Source organism: Notechis scutatus, chromosome 13, assembly GCF_049901735.1.
Source record: "Notechis scutatus isolate UNSWTSFEM ecotype Mainland chromosome 13, rNotScu1.2, whole genome shotgun sequence".
In the NCBI taxonomy this organism is placed as follows: domain Eukaryota; kingdom Metazoa; phylum Chordata; class Lepidosauria; order Squamata; family Elapidae; genus Notechis; species Notechis scutatus.
In genome coordinates, this window is record NC_142021.1 from 9354203 (window position 1) to 9376852 (window position 22650).

The 22650-nt window shown below is 43.5% G+C and overlaps 1 protein-coding gene and 1 long non-coding RNA gene across 4 annotated transcripts in view; one reads left to right on the top strand and one right to left on the bottom strand.

The window, feature by feature from the left end:
• Positions 1–1364: 1364 nt before the first annotated feature.
• Positions 1365–13730, top strand: LOC148129619 (uncharacterized). The gene is made up of 3 exons (XR_015745280.1): positions 1365–1539; positions 8115–8177; positions 13595–13730. It is a non-coding gene; the product is annotated as an uncharacterized LOC148129619 (long non-coding RNA).
• MMP17 (matrix metallopeptidase 17) overlaps positions 13307–22650 on the bottom strand; it is an 87048-nt gene continuing 77704 nt past the window's right edge. For 2 of the 3 annotated variants that reach the window (XM_087942959.1, XM_087942960.1), the window contains exons 7-10: positions 21728–21810; positions 17708–17860; positions 16550–16807; positions 13307–14021 (exon numbers count right to left, since the gene is read on the bottom strand). In XM_087942959.1, coding sequence (XP_087799085.1) covers positions 13699–14021; positions 16550–16807; positions 17708–17860; positions 21728–21810 — 817 coding nt within the window. In that variant the 3' untranslated portion in view covers positions 13307–13698. The remainder of the gene's footprint in view (positions 14022–16549; positions 16808–17707; positions 17861–21727; positions 21811–22650) is intronic. The other variant, XM_087942961.1, reaches the window with a different exon arrangement.

Consider the following 22650-nt stretch of genomic DNA (forward strand, 5'->3'; position numbering starts at 1 on the left):
TTATCTATGTATCTATGTATCTGTATCTATCTATCTATCTATCTATCTATCTATCTATCTATCTATCTATCTATCTATCATCTATATTATCTATGTATCTATGTATCTATGTATCTATCTATGTATCTATCTATCTATCTATCTATCTATCTATCTATCTATCTATCTATCTATCTATCTATCATCTATATTATCTATGTATCTATCTCTCTGTCCATCTCTCTATCTCTCTATCTATCTATCTATCTATCTATCTATCTATCTATCTATCATCTATATTATCTATCTATCTATCTATCTATCTATCTATCTATCTATCATCTATATTATCTATCTATCTATCTATCTATCTATCTATCTATCTATCTATCTATCTATCTATCATCTAATTATCTATCTATCTATCTATCTATCTATCTATCTATCTATCTATCTATGTCATCTAATTATCTATCTATCTACGCCTGCCTATCTATCTATCTATCTATCTATCTATCTATCTATCTATCTATCATCTAATTATCTATGTATCTATCTATATATCAATCTATCTATATCTATTTATCATCTATGTTATCTATGTATCTCTCTCTCTCTCTCTCTTTCTGTCTGTCTATCTATCTATCTATCTATCTATCTATCTATCTATCTATCTATCTATCTATCTATCTATCTATCATCTATATTATCTATGTGTCTGTCTGTCTGTCTGTCTGTCTGTCTGTCTGTCTGTCTGTCCGTCCGTCCGTCCATCCATCCATCCATCCATCCATCCATCCATCCATCCATCCATCCATCCATCCATCCATCATCTATCTATCTATCTATCTATCTACCTCTGTCTGTCTATCTGTCTATCTGTCTATCTATCTATCTATCTATCTATCTATCTATCTGTCCATCCATCCATCCATCCATCCATCTATCTATCTATCTATCATCTATATTATCTATGTCTGTCTGTCTGTCTGTCTGTCTGTCTGTCTGTCTATCTATCTATCTATCTATCTATCTATCTATCTATCTATCTATCTATCTATCTCTAATTCTTGGAGGAAGGGGGTGATATGGTTGAGGTTTTTTTTTGCCATGCCCTGATTTATTTTTGGTGGACCTTGGCTTCTTCAGTTCTGTCCATCTCTGTCCAAGCTGCACAATTGTTCTTCTGCCCTTCCACTGTTACCAGCTCAAGCTCCTGCAAACAGGCCCAACATCAGCATCTGTCCTGGGGACAGTTGCCAGCTTATGAAAAAAAAGGAGCAGCCGGACATGGGGTTCGACTTAGCCTGGATGGGTGGGGACCTACCCGGAGAAATATGAGGAGGCTGTGAAGTAAAGTAAAAGCCTCACAGGCTGGATGGGAACAGGAAGCGAGCTGCGAGAGTGAAGCTGAAGAGATGCCCGCTTGGTTCACCACAAGAAGCTGCTCGCTGCTCTATCCATTGGGTTGTTTTGCACACCTTGCAGAAAGCCATACCAAGAAGTTTCATTTTGCTCAGAAGCAAAACTTTTCTGAAAAAGAAGACGGCTTCCTTGCAGGTACATCCGGGGAGAAAAGTTTGCATCCAGCTCTTTCCCAAAGCTGCTACTTTACGCTATACACGGAAGTGACTAAACATAGAAGCTCCGTCTTCTGCCTCCGGCTTCCCTATCTGCTGCTCTTTATTATATTGCTACCTCGATATCTGTGCTTCGTTATGAAACTACGTGGTCAGGCTTAGTTTTTGGGGATGAAAATAAGGAGAGGGGGGAAATTCTGCCTCTCCCTACCAGCTTCCATCCTATTCATCTGGCTAGCGTCCTGTCAATGTGTGAGAAAGTTGAGGGCTGTTTGAAAACTGAAAGAGTGTTCGCCGTGTGAGCAAAAAAGAGACAGCAAGGAGCCTGGGCGTGGCTTAGCTCAACTGTTCTGTACTAAAGCTACTTGGTGCTGCTGTGAAAGTGAAAGTGAAACTGAAACTCCTCTGCTTGTGTTTTGCATTTGGAAGGGATTTCTTTTCAGGCGATACATCATTCATAATCTGCTGGTACATCACGCAGTCCTAAACTCTTGGGAAGGGTTCGACTAGTGATTTGTGATATGAAAGCCAGCATGGTTATCTCATTTGCTGTGTATGCTGTCATTTTTGTGTAAATAACAACAACAACAACAACAACACAGATTGGTGTATTAGGTGGCAGCTTCTTATATTCTAAGGATGACCTTGTCTTAGTTGGGATGCTAAGTTACTGGTTGAACTAGAGATAAACAGGAAATGCTTAGGGCTGCAATTGCGATTCTCTGTGTGTGATGATAGGCACCAACCACGTAGCAAAGCGTGGAGGTGGAGGTGGAGATGGAGGTGGGCTTGAAGAGAAGGGGAGGGGAGCGGAGAAGAGGAGAGGAGAGGAAATAGAAGGAAAGAGAGGATAGGAGAGGAGAAGGGAAGAAGAGAAGAGGAAGTAGAAGGGAGGAGGGGAGAGGAGAAAAGAAGAAGAAATAGGAGAGAAGAGAAGAAGAAATAGAATGGAAGAGAGGAGAAGAGAAGAAGAAATAGAAGAGGAGAAGAGGAGAGAAAAGAAAATAGAAGGGAAGAGAGGAGGGGAAGAAAAGAGAAAATAGAAAAGAAGAAGAAATAGAAGGGAAGAGAAGATACACAGAAGAAAAAAGAAAACAAGTGGCACAGGTTTTTGCCAGCTCCATAGACAAATCCATCTCGGTTTTTTTTTGGCAGAAAAAAACTTTAAAGCAAGGTTTTTCAACTTTCCCAACTTTAAGATGTGTGGACTTCAACTCCCAGAATTCCTCAGCCACAGCATGAGTTCTGGGAGTTGAAGTCCACACATCTTAACAGTTGCCAGGGATGAAAAACACCTAATTTAAACTAGCATTTCCTATTCACTCTTTGAATATTGCACTCCCAACCAGCTGGGTGTTTTTAACTCGCACTTCATAGTGCACCTTTGCAAGTTGAATTTCTGGAAATAGTTGGTGAAGTTACTGACGTTTCTGACGTTTTTTGTCTTCCTGTAATGAGTCAGTTTGATTCCAGCACCGGAGTGAATCATCCACCAGTTTGATCTTTCAACAAAAGAAACCAAGGGCCCAAATAAATATTATTGTTAATAATAATAATGATGATGCTAGTGTTGAGCTGCTGACCAGTCACAAGAGCCATGCTGTCGAAGAGCAAGACGGGACATTGAGCTCTTCAGCTCCAGCGATGAGGTAGGAAAAGTCCTCAGCTGATTCACAAAGAATCCTGGGAATTAATTATGTCATTAAATTAATGAATTGGCCCCAGCCTGGGAAATGGGCCTTCCCTGAACTGGTGACCTCAAGTAGCCCTGGGAGTCCATCGGAGTGTTGTGGATTCACACTTTGGTTGCTCATAGGCAAAACTAAGATGTGGAGCCCAGCCTGGTTGCGTTGAGCTCTCAGTTACATCACTAGCAAGAGATGCTGTGATGAGGTATCATCCATGCTGGGGCTCAGAAGTATGTGTGGCCTTCTGGGTGAGATGAGGCCATGGTCATAGGTAGGAGAACCAAATCTGGGTTGCAAGAATTCAGATGACCTCTAGAAGGCAGTAGAGAGGCAGAGTATGTTTGCGTGTGGCTGCCGCCTAGTGGTCGTTCCAAAAGTTTGCATCACTATGGTGGGTGTAGGCATAGGCGTCCTTGCTACCTGCAGTTGCAGACAATATAAAGCAAGTAGAAAGAACTGGGAAGGAGCCACATCGCACATCTGTGCACAATAGGTATAGAGAGTGCAGTCAGTGACTTAAATATGCCAATTTTAGACTTCTGTGCATACGTATGTGTGTATAAATACACTACACACACTGCACCGGAATTGCAACTGAAGCCAGTAATTTTCCATTTTCACCTGGAAATTCACTTATAGCATGATCAGAGGTACAAAGGCAGAGTTTTGTTCTGTTGCCCTAACGCTGTGCATATCAATTTAGAAAGGGACACTGATTTCCTAGCAAATTTGAAAAAATGCACAAAACGCCTAATTTTCCCCAAAAGTACAAATAACAAGCTTGAAAGAAAAGTAAGAAAAAGAAAATAAGTACAGTAATGAGAAACCACAGGAGGGAGAGGGGGAAGGGGGGAGGGAGGGAGGGAGGGAGGGAGGGAGGGAGGGAAGGAAGGAAGGAAGGAAGGAAGGAAGGAAGGAAGGAAGGAAGGAAGGAAGGAAGGAAGGAAGGAAGGAAAAACAAAGGAGGAATGGAAGGGGGAGGGAGAGAGAAAGGGAGGAAAGAAAAAGAGAAAGGGAGGAAGGAAGGAAAAAGGGGAAGGGAGGGAGGGAGGAAAAAGAATAGATGAAGGGTGGAACAAAGGAAAAAAGGAAATGAGGGAGGGGAGGGGAGGGGAGGGGAGGGAAGGAGGGAAAGGAAGGAAAGAAAGAAAGAGAAAGAAAGAAGGAAAGAAAGAAAGGAAAGAAAGAAAGAAAGAAAGAAAGAAAGAAAGAAAGAAAGAAAGAAAGAAAGAGAGGAAGGGTAGAAGGATAGTTGGATGGAAAGAAGGAAGGAAGGAAAACAATTTTAGCATATTGTCTCTATATCCAGTATTAAATGATATGTAGATTTTAATTGAAAGGAAGCAAAAGAGACTCTAGTCCAAATAAATCAACATATTCTACCTTGGATTTGATGGATATCTCAAAGGATGCATCTGAAAGGATGGACCTCAAGATTTACCTGGCTCTTTTCACATGGTTATAGGGATCGCCCTTGGACCGCCCGAGATCCCAAATGTGAGGTCTCATGTCCATCTCAACCACCAACATCAAAATGACATCAACTCTGAGCGACAGCAACAGCCCAAACAACCATGAATCCCAGAATGATTTGAGTGAACTTTCAGGATGTATTTTGACAAACTGCTCCACTCTCCTGGCCTGTGGATCTCTCCACTAAGTCCAGACCAGATCTTCAAGACCCACCCCACAGACCAGCTCAAGCCCACCAGCCAATTCTACAAGGGGGCCTGAGCAGTGAAGCTGAAAACCGGCCATCCTATAGAATGAAAGAGATAAGCTCCTTAACTCTACATATCTCAGGAGAATTATCTCCTCATTTTTGTCTGCGCTGCCTTGCAATTATTCCAGAGTAGCTCAACCTGTTTTGGTATCCTTTGAAACGAGGTCATGTTAACAGAGCTGTTGGAGGCTGCCCTGCCAGAAGCCAACAATTTAAGGATCGTATTTCAAACTTCATCTGTTCTGGTTCTCCTCTGGAGGGATCCAGAGGTGTGCAGGAGATCCCAGGCAGATGCCAATTCTCTCGGTCACTCCCCATGACATTGGCGGCAACCCAAGAGCTGTTCTCCACACCAGGTCTGTGACGTCAGGCACCCTTTCCCTGGCCTGTCTTGGGATTTGCAAAGAGTCGCACAACTTGATTAGTAAAAGTGTCTCGGTAAGATCACGTTACCGCAGCGTGACCAAGGAGAACACCCATGTGAAGCTCGGCTGCGTCATACAGGAAAGGAAGCAAGTTTTTCATAGAGTAAGGATGAGATCATGTCCATAGGGAGAACTCACTTCACCGCTGGGGAGTTCTTGGTGCTCTCTGAGCTGGGTTGTTTTCCTTGCAGACGTTTCATAACCCAACTAGGTAACATCATCAGGGCTAGTAGAAAACCACCCAGCTCAAAGAGCACCAAGGATTTCACAATTCAAACCCTGAGTTAACAAATTTCCTTTTCTAGTGGTCAGTTCGCTGCTTCACGCTTGCCGTAATCCTTGACGTTCCTGTTGTGGTCCACTGGCAACCTGCAGAGATGGCAGCAGAGTCAGACAGTGGGGAGGAACAGGGACCAGTCTGGGAGTCTGGGGAGGACTCGGACGAGGGTCCTGTGTCTGATACAGAGATGGGGCCAAGGCTATCTGGGAATTTTTGTGCTGACTCCGGAGCCTCCAGAATCTGACAGCAGCGAGGCAGAGGAACAAGGGGAGCCTGTTCCCAGTGCACATGTGTGCAGAGCTGCCAGAAGGTAAGAATAGCTAAGACAAAAGGGGCAACTCAGGAGTAAGGCTTGGAGATGATTGGCCCTCCCATTAGACATAAAGGAGGAGCAAAGGGACAGGAATCTTTGCAGGAAGCAACTTTGTTCGTACTGGTTAGTTTGAAACGGGAAGCTCTGTGTTGAATTTGGGCTCTGGGTAGCCTCGTACAACTAATTGGAAATTAAGTCATTGGCAGCATTTTAAGGAAGATAAAGGTGTGTGCTTATCAGACTTATCCTGAAGGACTTTGGCAGACTTCCATGGGACTATTTACAAACTGTTGGAGACTCATTATGGGCTGTGAATGACTAAAATTCACAGCTGTTGAAATAAAGAAAAAAGGGTTTTGGGACTAATGTGTGTTTGTTAGTGTCTCAATCAGCCTTGGTCAGAACAATTCCTTTCAAATATCTTTTGTTTGGCTGAATCCCATCAGGTCTTTTCTTTTCTTCTCGAATCCAATTCTGGAGTCTCGTGGTAGGTTTCCAAGACTGCTATCGCCACTCCTGAATCAAACACCAAACTGAGATCCTTTCTTCTACAAAACAACCGAACAGCACAAATCTCTTTCCAAATTCTGAACCAGGTTTAGGGAATCTCGGAGGTGCTTTTCCAAAAGGCAACTGGACTTTTTTTTTTAAAAATTTTTTTCTTTGAAAACATTTTGCTTTTCATCCAAGAAGCTTTCTGAGTTCTGACTTCACTCCATTCAGTTCACCTTCGTAGATGAGAAGTGTGACGTTTTCCAGGAAAATAACCAAGGCACCAGTCATCCAGTCAGAGCTGAAGAAGCTTCTTGGATGAGAAGGGAAATGTCTTCAAAGAAAAAACCAGAAAGTCCAGTTGCCTCTTGAAAAAGCACCTTTGGGACAACCATCACCTGGAGGACTGAAAATCTCCATAGATTTTTAGCCATGCTCTTTGGGATGAACACCGTTCAAATGGTGTGGGAGTGTGAATGGATTTTCAGGGAAACATTGCAGACTGTGGGAACTTTGACACCACTCAGGTGACCCTGAGGACATAGATAAACCTCCAAGTGGCCTCAACGACCCTCTAAAAAGGATGCAAATGACCAGCTGTCTCCAAGAAGTATAAATCCTTCCATTGCCCTCCATCCAGTCAGAGCTGAAGAAGCTTCTTGGATGAGAAGGGAAACATCTTCAAAGAAAAAACAAGAAGCAACTTTGGGACAAGGTATGTGTGTGTGTGTGTGTGTGAGGTTTAAGGTATAACCACTTTGCTTAGCATGAAAATACTGGTCCTAATTTGTGGTCGTAAGTTGTAGACAACCTGTAATGAAAAACCATGATAACTTTCACAGATAGGAAACAAGGAAGGCGGTTGAAGGACAACATTCTGAGCACCAACCCAACAGCAAATGCCTACCAGAGATTTTTGCAGTTTCCTCCCTGGAATTTCCTAGGAAATCCAGTTGTAACACATTTTATTGCTCATTTTACTGTGCAGGTAGACTTTGTTGGCTATCAGCAAAGCTTTTGAGCTGGCAATGGTCCATATCAACAAACTAGGTGATTGAATGGTCTCTGTGCCAGCCATTAATTTCCAGTTTGTTTTTATTATCCTACGGTTGACTGCCAAGATCCTTATCAGCGGGTGGAACTAATGTCTGCATTCATCGTGTATCAAAGACACAGGGAAAGAAAGAGAGAGAGAGAAAGAAAAAGAAAGAAAGAAAGAAAGAAAGAAAGAAAGAAAGAAAGAAAGAAAGAAAGAAGAAAGAAAGAAAGAAAGAAAGAAAGAAAGAAAGAAAGAAAGAAGGAAAGAATGAAAAGAGAAAGAAAGAAAGAAAAAGAAAGAAAGAAAGAAAGAAAGAAAGAAAGAAAGAAAGAAAGAAAGAAAGAAAGAAAGAAAAAGAAAAAAAGGGAGAGGAGATTCCACTTCACAAGAATCCAAGCTAGGAAGGGTCAAAATTGAGAGAATCCAACTTTTTTGGGTCAAGAATCCAAGGAAAGGTGCCAACACTACCATTTCTGTCCTGTGAAGGTAGCATCAACCTAACCTTGCAGGTTGCACTAAATTAGAACATAGAATAACAGAGTTGGAAGGGAGTTTGAAGGTCATCTAATCCAATTCCTTGTCTATACTATTTCAGATAAATAGCTGCCCAGTCTCTTCTTGAAAGCCTCCAGTGATGGGGCACCCTCAACTTCTGAAGGTAAGGCATTCCTCTGATTGGTTGTTCTCATCATTAGGAAATTTCTCATTAGTTCTAGGTTGATTCTCTCCTAGAATTAGAATAGAATAGAATAGAATAGAATAGAATAAAGCTGGAAGGGACCTTTAAGGTCTTCTAGTCCTGCCCCCTACTCAAGCAGGAGAACCTATACTCAGGGGTGGGATTCTACAGGTTCGCACCTATTCTCTAGAACCGGTTGTTAACATTCTAAGCAGTTAGGAGAACCGGTTGTTAGAAGAAATTACTGGCCTAATCCTGTAAGGAAGGCAGGAAGGAAACATTCTGGTGTTGCTTACAGAAACTGCCTCTCCGTTAACCCTTATTACATTCTTGGCAGGACTAGACTTCCTGTCTCAGGAACTTCTCTGGAGTTATTTTTCCCTCCTTTGCTGGTACTTTGCTTGTGTGGAGTGACCATTCAAAGTTACAATGGCACTGAAAAAAGTGACTTATGACCATTTTTCACACTTACGACTGTTGCAGCATCCCCACAGTCATGAGAGGCCAGGCGAGGAGATGCGTGCCTCGATGTGAGTGATTTTGAGTTGGCCACGCCCAGCCAGTCACATGACCACCAAGCCATGACCACCCAGTCACATGACCACCAAGTCACGCCCACCACCTAAGCCACGCCCACAGAACCAGTTGTTAAAAATCCCATCCCTGCCGATACTAAGTGACTATCTAGAATCTAGACTCTTCTTAAAAACCTCCAGTGATGGAGCACCCACAACTTCTGAAGGGAGGATGTTCCACAGGTTAATTGTCCTCACTGTTAGGGAGTTTCTCCTTAATTCAAGGCTGCTTCTCTCCTTGATTAGTTTCCATCCATTGTTTCTTATCCTGCCCTCTGGTGCATTGGAGAATAGCTTGACTCCCTCTTCTTTGGGGCAGCCCCTCAGATACTGGAACACTGTTATCATGTCATTCCTAATTCTTCTTTTCTCTAGAGTAGCCAGACCCAAATCCTGCAGCCGTTCTTCATACAGTTTGGTCTCCAGGCCTTTGATCATCTTCGTTGCTCTTCTTTGCACTATTTCCAAAATCTCAAAATCTTTTTTGGTAGTACTGGTTGCAGCATTCCATCCATTCTCTCATCTTGTTTTTTGATGCTTTGATAAATAGTTTGCCCCCATCATCTTTGGGGCAGCCCCTCAAATATTGGAACACTACTACCCTATCCCCCCGCCCGCCCAGAGTTCTTTTCACTAAATATACCCAATTCTTGCAATCCTTCTTCATAGGTCTTAGTTTCCAGCCCGTTAATCATCCTTTATTGCTCTTTTCTGCACTCTTTCCAGAGTCTCAACATAAATTATGGAGCAGCTTATTTGATTCTGAAATTAAAGGTTGCATGAACATGGTCAGGAGTCTTTATCAAAATGGTTCACGGGTAGTGAAGTAGGACTCCAATCCACCAGGGCTTCTTCCACACCTAGGATTAGCAAAACACAGCTTAGCGTGTGACATGCAAAGCAACCTATTTCTCCACTTACACTCTGGATGGTGGACAGATGTCCATCTACTTGCTTTCTTCTCCGTTGTGTGTTGAAAATCCAAACCTTCAACCTTCAACCAAGAAGGTGCTTTTTCAGGAGTCAACTGGACTTTCTTGTTTTTTCTTTCGAAGACGTTTCACTTCTCATCCAAGAAGCTTCTTCAGCTCTGACTGGATGGTAGGGAATGGAAGGATTTTACACTCCTTGCAGACGGCTGGTCATTTGCATCCTTTTGGAAGGTCGTTGAGGCACTTGGAGGTTTATCTGTGTCCTGTGTCCAAAAATTGAAGACTACAGGAACCAGGAGCACCACCCAGGTGCAGATAAACCCCCAAGGGGCCTCAACGACCCTCCAAAAGGATGCAAATGACCAGCTGTCTGCAAAGAAGATAAATCCTTCCATTCCCCACCATCCAGTCAGAGCTGAAGAAGCTTCTTGGATGAGAAGTGAAACGTCTTCTAAAAGAAAAACAAGAAAGTCCAGTTGCCTCTTGAAAAAGAACCATTGGGACAACCACAACTTGGATGACTGAGAATCTCTGCAGACTTCAACCGAGATGCGTTTCTTTTCAAAAGTCACAATTTCCAGAAAATCTCCCGTCTCCGCAACTGGACCTCCCATTCTCTCTTTTGTTTTCTCCTTGGGAAAAACCCCACAGCACCTTTCTTTGCAAATAACACAACATCACAGGATTACATCCCTGCATTCAAGAACACGAAAACCAACTTTTTTGTGCAATTTGCCGGTTCAGGTTTTTATAATCTCCTGGAGCTGGTTGAAGTTGGAGTTTAATTTTTCCCAATGACAAAATCAACGGCCTTTAAGGCTTTTGATGCAAAAATCAAAGTTTTTTTTTTTCTCGGAGCAATGCAACCCCCAGCATTGAAATAAATATACTGGGCGGAGCACTTGTTACAAAAATCACTTCGGTTTCTAAACTTCTGGCTTCGTTTCTGCCAATTTAATAATCTCTGCTGCCCTCATCTGGCAACGCATGAGTTTTTTTTCCCCTCATTTGAAATCATAATTAGGCCATGCAGGTCATCCTTGACTTATAACCACAATTGAGCCCAACATAATTTATGTTGCTAATTAAGATGTTTGTTACGTGGGTTTTGCGGCATTTTACGACTTTTCTTGCCACAAGTTGTTAAGGGAATCACTGCAGTTGTTAAAATTAGTCAGATAACAGATAATCAGAGTTGGAAGGGACCTTGTAGGTCATCTAGTCCAACCCTCCACCCAAGCAGGAGACCCTACAACACCATTTCTGACCGATGGCAGTCCAGTCTCTTCTTGAAAGCCTCCACTGATGAAGCTCCCACAACTTCCAAAGGCAACTTCTGTTCCATGGGTTGATTGCTCTCACTGTCAGAAAGTTTCTCCTTATTTCCAGGTTGAATCTCTCCTTGTTCAGTTTCCATCCATGATTCCTTGTCTGGCCTTCAGGTGCCTTGGAAAACAGCTTGACCCCCTTCTTCCTCTCTGTGGCAGCCCCTCAGATATTTGAACCCTGCTCTCCTGTCTCCCCTGGTCCTTCTCTTCCCTAGACTAGCCAGGCCCAGTTCCTGCAACTGTTCATTGTATGTTTGAGCCTCCAGGCCTTTGATCATCTTAAATAGATTCAGATTAACAGAGTTGAAAGGGACCTTGTAGGTCATCTAGTCCAACCCCCTGCCCAAGCAGGAGACTCCATCATTTCTGACCGATGGCAGTCCAGTCTCTTCTTGAAAGCCTCCGGTGATGAAGCTCCCACAACTTCTGAGAGCAAGCGGTTCCACTGGTTGATTGTTCTCACTTTTCATTGTCACGCAATCGTTAAGCGAATCTGGCTTCCCCGTGGATTTTACTTGTCAGAAAGATGCAAAAGGGAATTGCATGACCCCAGGACACTCTGATTGTCATAAATTCAAGTCAGTTGCCAAGCATCTGAATTTGGGACCACATTGTTCCTGGGCATGCTACAAAGGTTGTAAGCGTGAAAAACGGCCCTCAGTCCCTTTTGTTCAGAGCCGTTGTAAACGCAAACAGTCACTGAGCGAATTGTTGTAAGTTGAGGACTAGCTATACATGTAGTCCTTGACTTACAACCATTCCTTTAGTGGTCGCAGTTACAAAGGTGCTGAAAAAAGGGGGACTTAAGACCGTTTTTCACACTTACGACTGTTGCAGCTTCCCTGTGATTACAGGATATAATATATGTGGCTATATGCCTAATTCTGTATTTATCTGTGTTTATTTGTTCATTCTGTTATATTATGTAGTGTATATTGGAGGTGGTGAGCCTTTGAGAGCTGTATGCGACGAAAATTCATTTTAATGTATGATGATTAGTGTACATTCAAAGTGACAATAAAGTTATTATTCTATTCTATTCTCTTTTATTGTGTTCTATTCCACTCCATTCTCCTCTCCTCTCTTCCTCTCTCCTCCTCTCCTCTCCCCTCCTCTCCTCTCCTATTCTCTCTTCTCTTCTACTCTCTTCTATTCTAAGGTAAGGTAAAAGGTAAAGGTTCCCCTAGCACATATTTGCTAGTCATTTCTGGCTCTGGGGGGGGGGGGTGCTCATCTCCGTCACAAAGCCGAAGAGCCAGCCCTATCCAAAGACATCTCCGTGGTCATGTGGCCGGCACGACTAAACGCCAAAAATGCACGGAACGCTGTGACCTTCCCACCAAAGTGGTGCCTATTTTTCTACTTGCATTTTTACATGCTTTTGAACTGCTAGGTTGGCAGAAGCTGGGACAAGAAACTGGAGCTCCCTCCATTACGCAGTGCTAGGGATTCAAACTGCCGAACTGCCAACCCTTCTGATCGACAAGCTCAGCGTCTTAGCCATTCTATTCTATTCTATTCTATTCTATTCTATTCTATTCTATTCTATTCTATTCTATTCTATTCTACTCTACTCTACTCTACTCTATTCCATTCTCTCTTTTCTTTTCTTTTCTTTTCTTTTCTTTTCTTTTCTTTTCTTTTCTTTTCTTTTCTTTTCTTTTCTTTTCTTTTCTTTTCTTTTCTTCTCTTCTCTTCCCTTCTCTTCTCTTCTCTTCTCTTCTTTCCTCTCCTCTTTTCTCCTCTCATCTCTTCTACTCTCTTCTATTCTAATGTACTGTTATTCTATTCTATTCTATTCTATTCTATTCTGATCGAAATTTAGATACTTGGCAACTGGCATGCACTTATGACAGTTGCAGTGTCCTGATTCCCTTTCCTAGCCAACACCCGACAAGCCAAAGTCAATGGAAGAAGGCAGATTCACCTAGTCCACTTAACAACAACAGCAGAAACATATTGTAAAATGGGACAAAACTCGCACAGCAAGGGCCTTGCTTCACAACGGGCCTTTTGGACCCAACTGTGGTTGTAAGCCAAAGACTAACTGTAATCACACCCTACAATTCCCCCCCCCACATTCCCTGGGGACTAAATTCTCAGAGGTTCTTCCACCTTGACCAGCAATTCATCTATTGGTTGGGGTGTGTTTTTTTTTCCTTTTTCCATTTTTTTGTTTGCCAGGAGATGAAGGGGTGTGTGTGGAATCTATTTCAAATCCCCCCAAGCCAAAGAGAGCAAATAAACCCCATGGGAATGGATAGGACTAGGTGGCAGGTCCAAAACTTTTATTCGTAGGTTTGTATGCTGGGGGAACAGCACACAATATGATCTGTGGTTTGTGTGCTGGGGAAAAGAGGAGACCGTGGGGAGTGAGAAACCTGCAAAGTCTGGCGGTGAAAGCAAGTTAAATTATAAAAATAAAACGGGAACCATTAAACCCATCTCCAGCCAACCGAAGGAAACCAGAACAACAATAAGAATCGTGGTGATAATTTAAAAAAAATGCTCTTTTGCTTCTCATGGAGAATTTGAAACTTAATTCCACATCGCATTGCTAGGAATGTTAGATGTCGGTTTCCTGAACGCCACTGCGACGGGGGAGGCCAACCCAGTGTCCATTTGCACCCCGGAAATATGCTGCAATCCAAAGCGACTCCATCGGTCATAGAGGTCCGTGCACCAACACCGCTGTCCAAAGAGGGACCAAGACCAGGCCGCCGCAGAGTCTGAGAGAGGGGCAGGCTCGGAGGTCGGAGGAAGACGAGGTACAGGAGCAGACTTCGCTTTCTGAGCGGCTTTCATCGTGATACCCCTGCTTGGAACGCCCTCCGGTCCTGGAGCGCTCGGCTGGTTCTGGTGCATCGGCTTGCATGTCGCTGCACACCAGCCAGTCTTTTGCAATGGAGCGGGGATAGCCTGACTCGGCCTCCAGGTTGCTGTCCGAAACTTTCCAATACTCCTTGCCCTTGAAAAAGTAGGTGGCCCCTGGAAGAAGAGAGAAAGAAAGAAAGAAAGAAAGAAAGAAAGAGAGAGAGAGAGAGAGAAAGAAAGAAGAGAGAGAGAGAGAGAAAGAGAGAGAGAGAGAGAGAGAGAGAAAGAAAGAAAGAAAGAAAGAAAGAAAGAAAGAAAGAAAGAAAGAGAGAGAGAGAGAGAGAGAGAAAGAAAGAAAGAAAGAAAGAAAGAAAGAAAGAAAGAAAGAGAGAGAGAGAGAGAGAGAGAGAAAAGAAAAGAAAGAAAGAAAGAAAGAAAGAAAGAAAGAAAGAAAGAAAGAAAGAAAGAAAGAAAGAAAGAAAGAAAGAAAGAAAGAAAGAAAGAAAGAAAAAGAAAGTGTCAGCATCCCAGAAAACCTCAATTCGGTGCAGGTTTCCAAGTGATGAAATCTATTCAAAAGGAAAACGGCAAAGTCCGTCTTCCATAATAATTTCTTTTGTTTAGAATAACATCAAATTGGCAAAGTTTATTGTAATTCCGGATCTGACACAACCCGGTATTACACCACATAATATTGGAAGTTAGAAACAACCCCTAAATGTCACATTCTCCAATAAAAGTAAATCAACGTTGCCTGGTGTCATCAATCTCCACCTCCAGGTCTCAGCAAGGTCAGCTTTCGTTCCCACGGGAAGAAACACCTCCTAGCCTAAACATCTCTCTCTATCTCCACTCCTTCCACCTTAGGAATGTGGCAAGCCAGAAACCTTTCCCCCCATAACCAGCAAAGAGAAAGAAAGAAAAGGAATATATATTCCTTTAGCCTAATAAGGCTAAATAAAATGGCTATGCATATACCAATTTCGGGCTTGACACTCCAACCAATAACTCCGAGACAGGCATTGTCTCCAAGGTTCTTTTTATTAGAGTAGTAAACTGGCACATCGAGGAAATCCCGAATCTGAAAGTTCTGGGTTTCCTTGCAATAAGTAAAAAAAATCAAAAATCCACCCCCTGCACCCATCATTGCATCACATGCCCCAATCTCCATCCATGCCAACTTGAGAGGTCCTCTCAACCAGGTGCAGAAATAACATGCCCTTGACTTAGAGAAAGAATGCTACTGTGTCTAACCACATACACTCCAAGAAATTCCCCCCTCCCAGTTTCCCAGGCTCAAGAATGTGGCAGCATGGAAGCCTCTGGGGCTAATATGGCTTCCAAAGCTGACAAAAAGTTTGTGGCCAGGCATGGAACGGGACAACTCGCCACAACCAACTCATCATGGTCAACTCGCCATGGCCAACTCACCTCAAGACAACTCGCCACAGCCAGTTCGCCATGAGACAACTCGCTGCAGGAGAATTTAACAATTCCATTGAGCTACTTAAATAAAAAAATATTTTATTTTTTGTCATTCACACTGTATTCTGTCCCTCCTTTGGCATCCTTGCTTTAATTATTCTATTCCACAATTTCTTTGATATCAGTGAAACTGTTGTCCCGCAGCGAGTTGGCCATGGTGAGTTGGCTGTGACAAGTTGGCTCTGGTGAATTGTCATAGATCCTCCAGACACATAAATAATATGTACATATTGTGCACAGGAGATAATATCAGGACCCAGATGAGCATAGATTAACTCCAAGATTACTATCAGAGCAACAATCAAGAAGTAAACAAGACCCTGATCAAGGAACTAGCAGTAAGCAGCCCAGCCAAAGAATCTCTAAAACCACTCCCACCAACATTGACAGGGCAAACCATTAGAATATAAATCAAGAGCAAACCCCATTTCCTTTGAGCACTGATGATGTTACCTAGTTGGGCAATGAAACATCTGCAAGAAAGCAACCAAGCTCAGACAGCAACAAGGACCCAAAGTCCTCCTCTCTTTGTAAACCACACTCCTTTCTAGCACTGATGATGTTACCTAGTTGGGTAATGAAACATCTGCAAGAAAACAACACCAGGGACTCCTCAGAGAGAGAGAAAGAATTGCATCTTGGCATTGAAGGCTTAAAGGAGAGTTATGATGTGGCAGAGATATATTTATTTTATTGCTTAAGAGTTTTTTTCTGGCCACCCAATTTGCTCACTCTGAATATGGGCAGCTTACAGAAATAAATGTGGTGGAATGTAGTCTGGAGTCCCAGGGGAGGGGTTCTTTCCCAGAGGGGTGAGAAGCAGCAGAGCTTGGAATATCTGGAGGGCAGGAGGAAAGCAAAGTCAAACCCTCCCTAGTAGTATATATATATATATATATAGTTATTGCAGATAGTTGCTTTAGTTTGGCAAGATTCTGTCTGTAGGTAAACAACAATGAAGCTGAAACGGCTGTGTGATCACTTAACAACTATAGTGATTTGTTTAACAACAGTGACAAAAAGGTCTTAAATTTGGCACGACTCACTTAACAACTTCCTTGCTTAGCAATGGAAATTCTGATCCCAACTGTGGACATAAGTCAAGGACCATCTATATGTATATTGGTGTTCTGGCCTAATTGGGAGATATTCCAAGTGTTCTCCTTACTTCCAGCAAAGCTGGTCTCAAAAGAAGCTCTCTGAACATCCAAACTCACCATCTGACCAGTGCGTGGCGTCATCCAGCTGGCTGGGAATGCCTTTCCACAGCGTGCTTTCTAAAGGATAACCTGCATCCATTCTCTGCTGGTGGTCATCATAGCACCAGTAGAGATTGTCTTTGAAGAAATAGGTCCTGTCATTCTGAGCCCAGGAAAAGGCTGCATCGATGCCTCCTAGGGGCAAGCCAAAATCCGAGATGGGCCGAGGGTAACCTTCTTCAACGTTATTGTCTTTGAACACCCAATAGCGGTCTCCTGGGGAGAAGAAAGAGGCAGGTAAGCAACCACTTCTCCCTCCTTTCAGCCAACCTGGACCAGAATGGCCTAAGTCTAGGACGGTGGGGGCGACCTGGTGCATGGCACAAAAGCAACACAACCAGAGAACAGGATGAACTCTCCTTTATTGCTCCAACTGTGCCCCCAAATGTCCCCATGTTTACTATAAGTTCTGGAGCAAAGCTCTCACATGCACCTTCAACAGCCTCTGGCTGCGAGTAGTCCAGTAAGCAAGATTAGCTACACAGTAACCAGGAACATCAGTCCAATAAGCCAGGTTAACCAAAGAGTAACCAAGGCAAGAAGTCCAATTAGCAAGGTTAGCCAAACAGTAACCAGACCCAGAAGTTCCGTGAAGTAGGCAAACCGGACAAGCCCACAAGACAGAACACACTTTGGCAAGTGCACATGAGGCTCCACAGATTCAATGCTTGTTCCTGACAAATACCTCTCCCGCTGCTACCTCCTTAGATCTCAGTCCCCAGCTGTGCCTTGTGAAGGAGTGGGTGGGGCGCTCTCCTCCCAAGTAGCTGGCTCAGTCTGCCTTGTTCTCACCTCCTCTCTTCCCTCCTTGCTCTAGGATCGGGAAAAGCCTTGCCCGGACTGACTCTGCCCTTCCCCAATTTCCTCCAAGGCTTATGGAGCCAACCCCCTCGATCTCTGTTGGCTCTTGTTCCAGCTCATCTTCCCCCATAGATCTAGACCCCCACGGGGACATGACAGATGGCATCAACTCACATGGCATTAAGATAATGAAAACTACCTCCAATATGAATCTCCAGTAAGGAATGAAACAAATTTTTCAACACAGTGGGGAAACCAAACATTTGGGGGAAAGGAGAGTCACAAATGAAAAGCATGGGAAATGTTTCTTTCTACCTTTGAAGAAGACTATCTTATGGTCATGGGTCCTCTCATACACCGCATCCACACTATCCAAGTTGAGAGGCAGTCCCTTCCAGAAACGATGGATCTGAGCTGGCTGAAGGCTCACCAGATGCTTGTTGCGAGTCAGTCGCCAAAAATACTTGCCTAGATGGAGAAAATCCAGTTAGGAACAACAACTTATTCACAAGGCAACCAAAAGTGAGGATTAACACGCTGCTGGATTTTGCCTCCTCTCCAGAAGTGAGTTGACCAGGGTTGTCCAACCTGGGAAAGTTTTAAGATCAGTGGACTCCCAGAATTCCCCAACCAATTACAATGGCTATGGAGGGCTGGGGAATTCTGGGAATTGAAGCCCATCTATCCTAAAGTTGCCAAGGTTGAGAAATATTGGCTTAAAACTTTGGTTAAACTAACCCACTGAGCTCCAGCAACCATAAGGTCTTATCTAGAGAAACCAGACCTTAGGGAATTCTGGGAGTTGGAGTCCATCCATCTTACGGTTGCTAAAGTGCTTTATAAAGCCTTGGTAAGACCACACCTGGAATACTGCATCCAGTTTTGGTCACCACATGACAAAAAAGACGTTGAGACTTTGGAAAAAATACAAAGAAGAGCAACTAAGATGATTAAAGGCCTGGAGACTAAAACATATGAAGAACGGTTGCAGGATTTGGGTTTGGCTAATCTAGAGAAAAGAAGGACTAGGAGGGACATGATAATAGCATTCCAGTATTTGAAGGGCTGCCCCAAAGAAGAGGGAGTCAATTTATTCTCCAAAGCACTAAAAGGCAAGAGAAGAAGCAACGGATGGAAACCAATCAAAGAGAGAATCAACTTGGAATTAAGGAGAAACTTCCTAAGAGTGAGGACAATTAACCAGTGGAACAGCTTCGCTTCAGACGTTGTGGGTGCTTCATCACTGGAGGTTTTTAAGAAGAGACTGGACAGTCACTGGTCTGAAATGGGGTAGGGTCTCCTGCTGGAGCAAGGGGCTGGACTAGAAAACCTCCAAAGTCCCTTTCAGCTCTATTCTGATTCTGGACAAAACCAAAAAAGCTAGCGAGAAAGGATTAAATCTGTGCTGTAGAGATTTCCGTAGCTCAGTGGAGGACATGTATGAATCTTTGAAGAATTTTTGGTATCTCAAAGGCAGGGCCTGCTAGCCCAAATTTCATCATAGCAAAAATACATGCATAGTTGTAGAAGCTTCATCACAGGAGGCTTTCAAGGGGAGATTGGACTGCCATTTGTTGGGGATGGTATAGGCCAGGGGTTGGCAAACCACAGCTCTGGAGCCGCATGTGGCTCTTTCATCCCTCTGCTGCGGCTCCCTGTTGCCGATCGGCTCCACCATTGATAGGGCTTTTGGTTAGGACAGGTAGAGGAAAAAGGACGCCGCGCTAGGAGGAGACTCTATGGCGGGGGAACTGCCATAGAGTCTGGTCAGCTCCAGAATGGAAGGGTGGGGGGCAGAAGGGCTTCCAGTTAGGACCTTTGTGGCTCTTTGAGCGTTGAAGTTTGCCAACCCCTGATGTACTGTAGGGTCTCGTGCATGGGCGGGGGGTTGGACTAGATCAGGGGTCGCCAACCTTTTGGACCTCAGGGATCACCAAACTCATAATTTTAAATCCCACGGACCACTAATATGAATCCAGCATGCCACTTGCTGAAGTGCCTGGACTCCCACTGACGGATGGGGTCCTTCAGGCATTTAGCTTGGCTGCCTATTTCTGCAACCTTAAATACTCAAAGTCATTTGGACCCATTTCCCACAAAAAACAAAACACCTGGACTTCTCATCTCTCTTTTCCCCCCTTTCTCCCTTTCTCTCTTTCTCTTTCTCTCTCTCTCTCTCTCTCTCTCTCTTTCTTTCCCTCCCCCTCTTTCTCCCTTTCTACCTCTTTCTCTTTCTTTCTCTTTCTCTTTCCCTCCCTGTCTTTCTCCCCCTTTCTTTTTCTCTCTCTCTTTCTGCCTTTCTCCCTCTTTCTCTAGTCACTAGATGACCTACAAAGGTCCCTTCCAACCAACTCTGTTTATCTATCTATCTATAACATTTTGCAAGTCAAGGTAGCCTTCCCCCCGCCTTTCAAATACATATTCAGGAGATAATTGGCCTTCTCCAGCTTTAGCAGCTGGTGACATTGCATTTACACTCTTGAGGAACATTAAACCCAGTTTTTTTAAAAAAAGAAGAGAACAGAGCAGAACTTCTAACCCAAAACATCTGCAGAATAGCTCAGTTTTAAAAAGGGGGGGGGAGAAAAAACCCCCCACCATTCTACAAATTCATATCGCTTTGCACTTCTTTCCTCCTTTGCTTTTATTCGACATTGATCGATGCGGAAAGAACATCCCATCCTGAGGAAGTGGGAATTATAAATCCTTTTATAAATGGCTAAAAGGGGAATCGGAGGGAAGATGGGAAGATTGAAGAAGCCAGGGATCCAACGTGGTCCCTTTGCATCTTGATGAGAACTTTTTATGCGATTAAATCAGCATCGTCTTTGCATGGGAAATGAGGCTTTTACCACGCTGTGGGGCGTAAGGCTCACCATTCCATTGGGGAGAAATGCCATTGATTTAAGTGGCTTCTTCTCCTAAACGATATTTTAGAAGCTCAAAGTTCAAAGCGCTCCAGAAGCTAATTTGACAGGATGGAGGAACGGCCTGAGTGATGCAGAGATGGGAGACAGCCCGGGCTTTGCATACCAAAAGCCTTACGGGTTTTGTCCGTGGCAGCTCTTAAACTGAGATGAAAAATGCCTGCTTGATCCCCCTAAAAGGGTGAAAACGGGTCGAGATTAACCAGGGGAGGAATTCGGGGGAAAGAATGATGATGACAAGGTGGGAAACTGAACTTAGCAGAGGTTGACATTCCTCATTTCTGGGCTGGGTCCCAGATACTCTCTGAGCTTGGTGGTTTTCTTGCAGAAGTTTCGTGACCCAACTAGGTAACATCATCAGTGCTAGAAGGGAATGGGGTTCCAAGATTGGTGGAGGAGAGGAGGAGGAGGAGGAGGAGGAGGAGGAGGAGGAGGAGGAGGAGGAGGAGGAGGAGGAGGAGGAGGAGGAAAACTGTGGGGTCCTTGGTGCTCTCTAGAGCTTGGTGGTTTTCTTGCAGACATTTCGTGACCCAACTAGGTAACATCATCAGTGCTAGAAGGGAACGAGGTTTACTTGAGTATTGATGACACAACCTACTTTGGTCAGGAAATGCCTGCAAGGAAACCACCAAACTCAGGGAGTATCAAGGACTCCTCCTCCTCCCTCCCTCCCTCCCTCCCTCCCTCCCTCCCTTCCTCCTTTCTTTCTTTCTTTCTTTCTTTCTTTCTTTCTTTCTTTCTTTCTTTCTTTCTTTCTTTCTTTCTTTCTTTCTTTCTTTCTTTCTTTCTTTCTTCTTTCCTTCCTTCCTTCCTTCCTTCCTTCCTTCCTTCCTTCCTTCCTTCCTTCCTTCCTTCCTTCCTTCCTTCCTTCCTTCCTTCTTCCTTTCCTCCTCTTCTTCCTCATCCTCCATTCCACAAACTCCACTCCCTTCTAGCACTGATGATGTCACCTAATTGGGTCATGAAACATCTGCAAGAAAACAAGCAAGCTCAGAGAGCACCAAGGATCACACAGTCCTCCTCCTCCTCCTCCTCCTCCTCCTCCTCCTCCTCCTCCCAATCCCCACTCCCTTCTAGCACTGATGATGTCACCTAATTGGGTCATGAAACGTCTGCAAGAAAACCACCAAGCTCAGAAAGTACCAAGGACCCCACAGCTCAACCCCTTCTCACCTTCTCGCAAAAGGCAACCACATGACCCCAGGAAACTACGAACGTCATAAATACAGTACATGTCAATTTGCTGAGCGTCTGCATTTTGATCCCGTGACCACGGGGGATGCTGTGACGGTCGTTAAGTCTGAAAAACGGTCCTCCATCCATTGTGTCACTGCCGTTGCAACTTCAAACGGTCACTAAATGAAGGATTGTAAGCCGAACGCTACCTGTATTTCTGGCCTCAACTCACCTCTGAAAAAGAAAACCTCCCCACGGATTTGAGCCACAGCATCAAAATGGGTGCTGCATCTGTTTGGCACGTCTCTTCTAAACCTTGGCAAAAAAGGGGGAAGATTTAAAAAAATAAAAGTAAAATGAACAAAGCTAATCATCAACTCACCGTCCGGCCAAATCACTTGGCTCAAACTCAAAATGAAACTCTTTTAATCCTTGCCAATTTCAGCAGGAGAGATTCGGAAATGCACCAAGGAGAACAGTGGGGAGACCTGAGCTTGCCTGCCTTAAAGATCTTCCCCCTTCATTTATTTTTAATTTAAAAATAACCCTTATTGGGATTAAAATATTAAAACACAAATATGTCTATAAAGAAAATAAGTTTGTACAATTTGCCATCGTTCTTTGACACAAGTACACAAGTCTTTGCTATATTCATACATTTCAAATATTCATACATTTCAACAATTTCTAATGGATCCTTTACATATACAAATTTTATAGTTCTAACCTATACGTTTCATATTCCGACTATCTATCCATTGATATCCGTTATCCCAGATGAAATAATGTTCCGAGTCTTCCTTATTGCTTAATTCTGTAGTGAGTTTATTCATTTCTGCACACTTAAAACATTTTACGAATTATTAAACGATCTGTCGGTATAGTGGCCATTTTCCAAGCTTGTGCTAGTGCAATTCTCGCTGCCATGATAATATGTATAATCAAGTATTTAATCTTTTGGGGGTATTTTCCCATTTATTTTTGTTTTTAAATTAACATCCTGGGACGGACTCTTTTATCAACCAGGTTTGCAAAATCCAGGCAGCGTATAGGATGAGAATGACCTATTTTCCCGGCGTTAAAAAAAAATAAAATAAAGCAAAATTCTTCAGCTTGAATTTACTCAATTTCATCCAAAGTTATCACAAAATTACA